This window comes from Nerophis ophidion, linkage group LG24 (assembly GCF_033978795.1).
Source record: "Nerophis ophidion isolate RoL-2023_Sa linkage group LG24, RoL_Noph_v1.0, whole genome shotgun sequence".
NCBI classification, from domain to species: Eukaryota; Metazoa; Chordata; class Actinopteri; order Syngnathiformes; family Syngnathidae; genus Nerophis; species Nerophis ophidion.
The window spans coordinates 8120585-8130584 of record NC_084634.1 but is presented as its reverse complement, the minus strand read 5'-3'; the positions used below and the strand labels follow the sequence as shown (position 1 = coordinate 8130584).

General features: G+C 40.0%; 1 protein-coding gene across 1 annotated transcript in view; it reads right to left on the bottom strand.

Moving 5' to 3' along the window:
* The window catches only part of eif5 (eukaryotic translation initiation factor 5), a 20305-nt gene that overhangs the window by 1191 nt on the left and 9114 nt on the right, over nt 1-10000 (bottom strand). Inside the window, exons 3-11 of the mRNA XM_061886422.1 lie at nt 9898-10000; nt 9749-9830; nt 9429-9601; nt 6311-6422; nt 6106-6236; nt 5866-6027; nt 4845-5006; nt 4588-4752; nt 4368-4508 (exon numbers count right to left, since the gene is read on the bottom strand). The exon at nt 9898-10000 is cut by the window's right edge and continues 177 nt beyond it. Of these exons, the coding sequence (XP_061742406.1) occupies nt 4368-4508; nt 4588-4752; nt 4845-5006; nt 5866-6027; nt 6106-6236; nt 6311-6422; nt 9429-9601; nt 9749-9830; nt 9898-9969 (1200 nt within the window). The 5' untranslated portion in view covers nt 9970-10000. The remainder of the gene's footprint in view (nt 1-4367; nt 4509-4587; nt 4753-4844; nt 5007-5865; nt 6028-6105; nt 6237-6310; nt 6423-9428; nt 9602-9748; nt 9831-9897) is intronic.

Here is a 10000-nt window from a genome sequence, read left to right as displayed (position 1 = left end):
TTGTCGGAGGTTGTAACAACACTAACAGGGAGGGATTCAAGTTGCACCACTGGCAAGAAATCTGCCGCCAGACCCCCATTGAATGTGCCGGAGTGTCTGCACATTTGACCGGCGTTGACAGACATGGCACATAGATTTATGGATAACCTGCAGATGCATTTGCAACAATAAAGTCAACGAAATCACAAAGGTGAGTTTTGTTGATGTTGACTTATGCGCTAATCAGACATATTTGGTTGCGGCGTGACTGCCAGCTAATCAATGCTAACATGCTATTTACCGGCAGTGCTAAAGCAGACATGGCACAGAGATGTATGGATAACCTGCAGATGCATTTGCGACAATAAAGTCAGCGAAATCACAAAGGTGAGTTTTGTTGATGTTGACTTATGTGCTAATCAGACATATTTGGTTGCGGCGTGACTGCCAGCTAATCGATGCTAACATGCTATTTACCGGCGGTGCTAAAGCAGACATGGCACAGAGATGTATGGATAACCTGCAGATGGCATTTGCAACTATATTACGTTTCCTTCCACCCACATTTAATGCAAAAAAACACAAATCGACGGATTTAAGTTACTCCATTATCACAAAATGTGAAAGTCCTGATCGTTTGGTCCGCACATTTTACCGGCGATGCTAACGCAGCTATTCGGCCATGCTATGGCTATGAATAGCGTCAACAGCTATTCGCTCAGTTTTTTTCTTCAATACTTTCATACTCCAACCATCTGTTTCAATACATGCATAATCTGTTGAATCGCTTAAGCCGCTGAAATCAGAGTCTGAATCCGAGCTAATGTCGCTATGCTATTCGCCATTGTTTGTTTGTATTGGCAGCACTGTATGACGTCACAGGAAAATGGACAGTGGCTTCAAAGATAGCGAAAATAAATTTTTTTAGGGATATTCCGCGACCGGTAAAATTTTGAAAAAAAAATTCAAAAAATACAACAAGCCACTGGGAACTGATTTTTATTGTTTTTAACCCTTTTGAAATTGTGATTATGTTCCCCTTTAAGGTGGTGGTGTCTCTCCAGGGGGTAAGGGGCGTCGCCCACACACAGCAGGCGGACAGACAGTATACGATATATATCTCAATATTTTTTCCGTAAAGTAAAAACAAAACTAGTTGCCTGAGATAACGAGTATGTCATTATTTTGTCTCGGTAAGTCAATATTTCCTAAGTCAAAATAATGACATTGTCTTGGTATGTCAATATTTACTAAGTCAAAAAAATGAGTATTTGTATAAATAATTAATACAAATAAGGCAACAAGAGAAGTATCCTACACTTCTCTTTTGTAAAGTAAAGTAAACTGACAGCCAATATGGGCATCTACATCAACTATATGATTTGCCTGAGGAGCTAGACAGGACCAAAAAAAAAATATATATATATATATATTTTTTTAAGACTTTAGTTTAGGCAGTGGCTCTTTCTTGTTAAGGTGGCCGCCTTAACAACAAAAAGCTGCAGGAAATCCTGAATGTATATTTATTTTAAAGGAATATTGCTCGAAATTAAAAATGGTCAAGCATAAAAATGACTACCGGTAAATACATTCAAAACTCCAATACGACAGTAGTATTGGCTACTAGACCAGACCTAAAAAAAAACAGACCATGCTGTTCAGTATCGTGGCCACTGATTGGCTGAGCCTCAGGATGGATTGCACCATTAGCATTTTAACTTTTTTTTTAAGCTAATTCTGTAGCCGAATGCTTTAAGTATCATACCTTTGCACTTTACATTTGTTAACTGTTAGCATGCCAGTAGTTAGTTCATGTTAGGCTGACCGTAGTCTAAAATCCCAAAAAGAGGACACATATGCGTGCCAAGGCCGCGAATAGGTGAGAATTTGCCAATGATACTTGAACTTACTTCATAAATATTACATTTAAATAAAGCATTTATTGACAGCAGTGTAAAGTCATAAAAATGGGGTCCCACAGCGAATTTTTGGGGTACCACTTTTTAGTAAGAGTTAAAAAAAATAAAAAATTTAAGCGTATGCATTATCCTGTTGTATCTCACATTCTATATTGCCTTTTGGAAAAAGTTTGTCATAAACGTTACTTCATTCATAAAGAAAAATAAAGACACATTTGTATACATATGTAAATGCATTCAATTATAAAAATTAATTCACTTTCTTCTTTCCTTCATGGGTAAAAACTTCACCGCTGCTGGTAGTTTTTTCTATGTTTTTATTGAATAAGTTGTAGGTGTATTTATTTCAGTATAAAAGTGTAAAAAGTGTTTTGCTTCGGTCATGAAATGATAGTGTGCCAGGGCATACATTTATATTAAACGCTTAAATCTCTGGAGTCTACATCGACTTCAGATCTATCCCTCATTTCAAAATGTTTTAGTTTTTTTGTTTTCCGCCCTTTATGGTAAAACAAAACGATGTTTTTAAAGGCAAACATAAAATATGCAAAATCTTCCACCGAAAATATTTTTCAAAGTGGAATATATATACTTTTTCAATTCGATCTCAACTGTACACAGCTGCAGGAATTTTAATTTTCCTGAGGGAACTCTCCTGAAGGAATCAAAGTACTATCTCTTTGATGTGAAGTAATCGTAACCTTGGGTAAGTCAATAATTCATAATAACATTGATTTTGATTAAATATTTTGTTTTGAGCAATGACTAGTTTGGAAGGGGAAAAAAGCGCTTTTGTTTTATTAGTCAAAATTCCAACTTTTTATAAATTACATTTTGACCTTTAAGCTTTTTTATTTCACTTTTGTTATGTTTTTGTTTATTTTAAAAATGCGAACTCCCTGCTCTCTCGGTCTCTGCCCCTCCCTCAGGAATGCTGCTGCGTGAACACACCTTCACAATTTGTTTTGTTTTTAACCCCGGACGTACATTAAAAATACACGCAACCCTGACTCAAGACGCCAGACATTTGAGGCATTCAAGAAACTCCGCCCGGACAGCCCCGCGAAAGAGGACGTGGTCAGTCTAGTTCAGGTGTATGCTAACTTTAGCCAATTATGCAGCGAGAAAAACCTTATTAAGAACTGTACTCCACACAGGTTGACTGTTAGCATGCTAACATTACCGTACTAACTTGTTTTAACGGATTTTACATGCATACTCTTCATACAACTTGCTACTTGACACATACCAACTGTTGGCTCGCTAACTTTTTTTAGCCAATTATACAGCGCAACACCTAAGAGATATAACTTTGATCTTGACAGATGCCTTCTGTTAGCATGCTAACATTAACATGTTAACATGTGTGACAACATTTTAAGCTAATTTTACAATAGTAGTCTACAGTCATACGACTTGGTACTGTTAACATGCTAACTTTGTTAGCCAATTATACAGCGTAATACCTCAGTGATATAACTTTTATCTTGACAAAGTATTAGCATGCTAATTTTTTTAATAGCTAATTTTACAAGCTTACTCCTCAGTCACACGACTTGGTACTTGATGCATGCCAACTGCTAGCATGCTAACTTTTTTTTTTAGCCAATTATACAGAGAAACACCTCAGTCACAACTTTATACTTGACGCATACCACCCGTTAGCTTGCTAACTTTTTTTAGCCGATTATACAGCAAAATACCTCAGTGATATAACTTTGATCTTGACAAAGTATTAGCATGCTAACTTTTTTTTAATAGCTAATTTTACAAGCTTACTCCTCAGTCACATGACTTGGTACTTGATGCATGCTACTTGTTAACATATTAACTTTTTTAGCCATTTATGCAGAAACACTTCAGGCATTACTTTTTACTTTACACATGCTAACTGTTAGCACGCTAACATTAACGTGCTAACTTTTTTTTTTAGCTAATTTTACAAGCGTACTCTTTAGTCACACGACTTGGTACTTGATGCATGCTAACTGTTAACATGTTAACTTTTTTAGCTATTTATGTAGAGAAACACCTCAGTCATAACTTTGTACTTTACACATGCCAGTTACACATGCCAACTGTTAGCATGCTAACATTAACGTGCCAACTTAAAAATTTTTTTTTTTTGCTAATTTTACAAGCGTTCTCTTCCGTCATATGACTTGGTACTTGATGCATGTGTAAAGTATAAAGTTATGACTGAGGTGTTTCTTTGCATAAATGGCTAAAAAGGTAAACATGTTAACAGTTAGCATGCATCAAGTCGTATGACAGAAAAGTATGCTTAAAAAAAATTTGCAAAAAAAAAAAAACGTTAGCATGCTAACAGTTGGTATGTGTAATTTTGTTTTTAAAAAGATTAGGCGGGCCAACAAAAAAAGAATGAACTAGCTGCAGGGCGCACTTTGGACACCCCTGATTTATACTACTAACATGTATTTTCAAACTAAAATATCATCCAAAACTGACCTCGACGTTCTCATCGTCTTCCTCGTCGTCCTCCTCGCTCCCCTCGGACTCCTCCTCCGCCTCCTTCAGCCACTTGACAAAGGGCGCAGCCTTAGCGTGGATCTCTTTGGCGAGTTCCTTAGAGACATACTTCTTAGAAACCTGAGGGACAGAAGACAAACCCCATCAACATATCGAGTGACAACAAAGCCAGGGAGAAGGAAGTAAGTAAGTCTATCACCTTCTCTGCCCAGGCGAATATGACGTCCTCCTCCAGCAGGTCGGCGTCGTAGAAATCTTTGAGGATGATGGGGACTTTCTGCAGGAGCTGGAGTTTGTGCAGCTTCACCACACACTCAAATCCTGCCAGCAGGTACTTCTGGGCCTTCTTGTTGTTGTGGCAGAACTGAGGACGCGGAAAGGGAAACTCTGAACGTGCTCACAAGGAAGCGCTTGACTCAATCAAGTCAGTCAGGTGACTTGAGCTCAAGGACGTACCCGCAGGAAGTGGCGCTTGTACTTCTTGAGCTGCTCGCGGATGTTTTCGTCGAAGAGCAGCTCGCTGAGGATGAGCGGGCCCATGGCCTTCACGTCCAGACGCTCCGCCTCAGCCAGGATGTCCTTGTCGGCCGCGTCTATGGTGGCGTTCTCCTTCCTTGTCTGGAGACGCAAAGATGGGACGGATTTTACTCCAAGTCAGTGTGTTGCTTTTGCACTTCGATCACAACTAGGGATGTCCGATAATGGCTTTTTTACAGATATCCGATATTGTCCAACTCTTAATTACAGATACCGATATATACAGTCGTGAAACACATTATGACTAATTTTGTTGTGATGCCCCGCTGGATGCATTAAACAATGTAACAAGGTTTTCCAAAATAAGTCAACTCAAGTTACGGAAAAAATGGCAACATGGCACTGGCATATTTATTATTGAAGTCACAAACATGCCTCAAAACAGCACCTTGGAATTTGGGCCATGCTCTCCCTGAGAGAGCAGAAGGAGGATGAGGTCGGCGGGGTATATTGTAGCGTCTCGGAATAGTTAGTGCTGCAAGGGGTTCCGAGTATATGTTGTGTTACGGTGCGGATGTTCTCCCCAAATGTGTTTGTCATTCTTGTTTGGTGTGGGTTCACAGTGTGGCGCATATTTGTAACAGTGTTCAAGTTGTTATTACGGCCACCCTCAGTGTGACCTGAATGGCTGTTGACCAAGTATGTCCTGCGTTCACTTTTCTGTGTGAAAAGCCGCAGATATCATGTGACTGGGCCGGCACGCAAAGTCAGTGCCATTAAGTTTTATTGACGGCCTGTACTTCTCCCTACGTCCGTGTACACAGCGGCATTTTAAAAAGTCATAAATTTAACTTTTTGAAACTGATACCGATAATTCTGATATCGATAATTTCCGATATTAGATTTTAAAGCATTTATCAGCAGTCTGATATTATCGGACATCTCTAATCACAACATTAACAAGCAGCTGAGAAGGAACGTGTAAGAAGAGCAAGCTGACTTTGACAAAGCTGTAGAAGAGGTTCACTCGCTCTTCCAGAGGTTTCTCCAGATCCTCGCTGAGCGTGAGGTTCTTGGCGTGGTCGCTGATCTCCTCCATTCGCCTCCTCTGGGCTTCCTCAGTGGTCTCCTCCCCCCAGTCTTCATCGTCGTCGTCTCGGTCCTGAAACACAAAACACACTTGAGAACACACTCAAGGGCACAGCTGGAAGGTCATATACTGGAGGGGCAGTGAACGCACCACAACCTCAGGAGCATCAAAGTTTTCTTGGTTTCCAGCCTCTCCACTTCCAGAGCCGTTCTCCTTGTCCTTCTTGCGGTTTTTCTTCTCCTTCTCCTTCTTTGCAGCTGCAGATCCACTTTCAGTGGCCTCTGTCGAGGGATAAGGTGTGATTAATATACACAAATACATTCCCGTGGGACGCTCGTGCAGGAGATCATCTCACCTGGTGGGTTTTTGAGGATGAATGTGCAGAGTTTGTGCCTGGTGTCGAGCATGCCGCGGTGCCCACAGGCCTTACAGGCAGTGCCAATGGTTTGTTTCTTGGGATTTACATTCTGTGGGGAACACAGCTCTTCATAAATAACTGAATCACACACTTTGTAATCAATGCAACATTTTAAATGACATAGGTTATATACATCAGACGTCACGTCTGGCTCATAAATCTATGCGAGACCGGAAGTGGTGGGGCAGCCAGAGTCTGTTGTCATAGCGTTCTGGGCAGGAGAAAAATGCCCTAAGCTTGCCTTGTTTTAGACTGTTGGAACAGTTCAAATTGCGAAGAGGATAAAAGTTCCTCCAGGAGGTTATCAAGACGGGCGAAAGATGTCAAGATTTTTTACGAAAGGCGACGAGAAAAGTAGCACGTACTACAGTCCAAGGGAGCAGAGTCGCAGAACGTGCAAGTTTGCAGTGATCAATGTTTAAAATGTCTTTTCATTTAGTATTTCCCATTTAAGTATGCAATTCACATTTTAAATGACATAGGTTGTATATATCAGGCGTGACGTCCGGCTCATAACACTACGCGAGGCTGGAAGTGGTGGCCCAGCCAGAGTCTGTTGTCATAGCGTTCTGGACAGGAGAGAAAAATGCCCTAAGCTTGCCTTGTTTTAGGCGGTTGGAACGGTTCAAACGGCGAAAAGGATAAAAGTTCCTTCAGAGGTAATCAAGACGGGCGAAAGATGTCAAGATTTTTAACGAAGGGCGACGAAAAAAGTAGCACGCACTACAGTCCAAGGGAGCACAGTCGCAGAACGCGCAAATTTGCAGTGATCACTTTGTTTAAAATTTGTTTTCATTTAGTATTTCCCATTTAAGTATTACTGTGATATTTGTATTTTTTTTTTTTTATTCTTGTTTGTGTGTTTTTTTTCGCTACGAGCATTTCGTAAAGCACCAACTCTGAGTCTGAATAAAGAAATCGAAAGTGAGCAAAACCTAAGAGTTAGGTTTTTACCAAAGGCAGCAATCATAAATGAAACTTTCAGGGCTGTCAACGTAAACATTTCTGAATATTAAAAAAAAAACATCAAATATGAATGAAGATGAATCATTGTTAATTTGTTACATTCTGTGTGTGATTGCAAAGATTTGCTTTAAAACAGAACTTTGGATAAAATTAAGGTAACTTGTTGGTATTGCAGCAAAAAACGCTATTATCATGGGCACACATGAAGTTTGAAAACCTCTAAAGGCCCAAGCAGTTTGTTTACATGCTTTTTTAATTTCTCTTTATTAGTTGGGCTTATTGGACCCTAATTAAAGTAAAAACAAAAAATGATGTACTTAGTCCATAAGTACACAAGCTACACGTGTACTTCATGTGTAGAGAGATCCTAATTTTTACACTTTTTTTCTTCCAAATTCCATTGTATGCTATACTTTTCTGACAGCACCAGATAGCAGTATAAGTGTCCATACGTCAGCATAAGACCCCAATTCAGTAGTGTACACACTTTTGGAAATAAGAGCTAAAAAGGTGCTGTCCACAAATGTGGCCACTTGGGCCTTTAGAGGTTCATTAACATACCATCTTAAAGCAAGACACGTATTCCAGAATGTTGCAGGAACTTCAGGACTATTGTAGACAGCTAGTAGTGACAAATCTTATGACTTTTACCAGAGATATTGGAGACTTTTTTTGGTGTCTTGAGAGACTGAGAAAGCAAGGAGCAGTCACCGCAGTGACAGCTGGTGCTGATACGCCGATAACTACGTCGACAAAAAGCAGTGAACGCTATGCTGGCAAAGTTGCCCGATTCAATGATGTCAACAAAAGTAGCACAGTTAAGTTGAACATATGCCTTTGCTAAAAGGACATCCTGTAGGACATTTAACATCTGTGAAGACCAGGTCCTGCAGGAAGCTGTCGATCCTATCACCACAGCTGATCTGTCGCACATTGCCTTGGAGAGGCACAATTACAGCTAGGACAAACCGAATGCACTACGCAGGAGCATCAACTTGCAACTACTGAATGTTGGACATCTGTAAGTACACAACGAACTGGAGTTGCTTTGCACCAAAAATAAAAAATAAACAAGCTTGTTTGTTTCGACAACTGTTTAAACTAAAGAGTAAATGGTGCATCATGTTAAGTTGTTTAAGTTATTTTACACCTTTGACTATTAGTAACTGTACCTTCTTTGCAAGATTATTGCAAACTGCAAAGACTGTCAAAATGTGCACCTAATTTCAGCTATACTTATTTTCACCAAGCTCTGAGCAAATCATGACTTGCAGTTCAGTAAAACGTTTAAAAACCGTTCAATTATGACATTCTGACCACCAAATTGCATTTGTACCAAAATATTGGGCTATTTTCTTAGGCATGTTATATTTATGCAAGTAAATAACAGTGTGATTTATCGGATTTAAAAAAAGTCATCACTTGACAGCTCTAATAGTTTCATAGCCACAACTACCCCAGGGCAGCTGTGGCTATGAAAGTAGCTTAACGTCACCAGGTGTTAATGAATGATGGGTTCTAACTTCTCTGACAAGCACTATATAAATCTAATCCATCATTATTTATAGTTATATTTTGAAAACATGCGCACTCGTATCAGCGCACGATGGCGGTAGACGCAAAGTTAAATCATAAAATGCAACCCTACCCGAGCAGAAACGAACCATGATGTATCCGGGAGAGTCTTGATTGCAATTTCCTTGACCCAGTCCCACACAAGGAGGTTGTAGACCTCCATGCTTTTCCAAAGTTTTCATCCGTTTTTGTTGTGTATAATGATGCCTGGACCACCATAGTTCGACATGTCTGGGAACGCGACCAACAGATAAACCCTGGGATACTCAACAAAACTTATTTTGATAAAGTATAGGAATAGATTCCACTGAATAGTTTGATTTTTTTGTTGTCTCCTCATTTAGTGGTTTGTACAATGGTGACCAACCACTTTGTTTACTTTTGTTCAAAAGTCACATGGCCGAATACAACCTACAAAGCCTAATAATATCCCTCCCACGTTTCAAGTCCTTTAAGTGTTAGTCACTTGGCTATCTAGGCTGATGTTGACCCAAATATGCTGTACAACATTTACCAGGTCAGTTTCTGGGTTGTCACACTCGGTACACAGCACAAATTTTCTGATGAACCCGTCAAGCATGTCCTGCAGCTTGTTCGCCTCATGGGATCCGTTGACGATGTAGCGGTCGTTTTTGCTATCAAACTGGGTCTGAGCACCGAGTTCACAGCCAAAAAACTTGGTCGGGTCTGGAGAGAGAAAGGGTCAACGTCACAACTGTAGAATTTACTAGAATAGCTACAAACTACTATTCTCCAATACATCATTAAAAAGGTAAAAACATACAACATCGACAATTTAGGTTTGTAGAACTGTGGAAAAAGAACGTGACGTACATGTTGGAGGCCTGTTCAGCGCCTTTGCAACATCAACCATGTTGACAATGACCGTCTTGATTCCATTCCCTTTGCCTTCCACCTATGAGAACACGGATATACGTTGGAGTCGTGGGGCAAAGCTCATCATGGCATCACTGCTGTGTTACCTTGGCAATCAGACGGGGCATTTTGTAGCGATAGAACTGGTCCAACACGCTGCGGTTGACGTTGACAGACATTTTGGCTGACTGCTAGCACTATCAGTAAGAT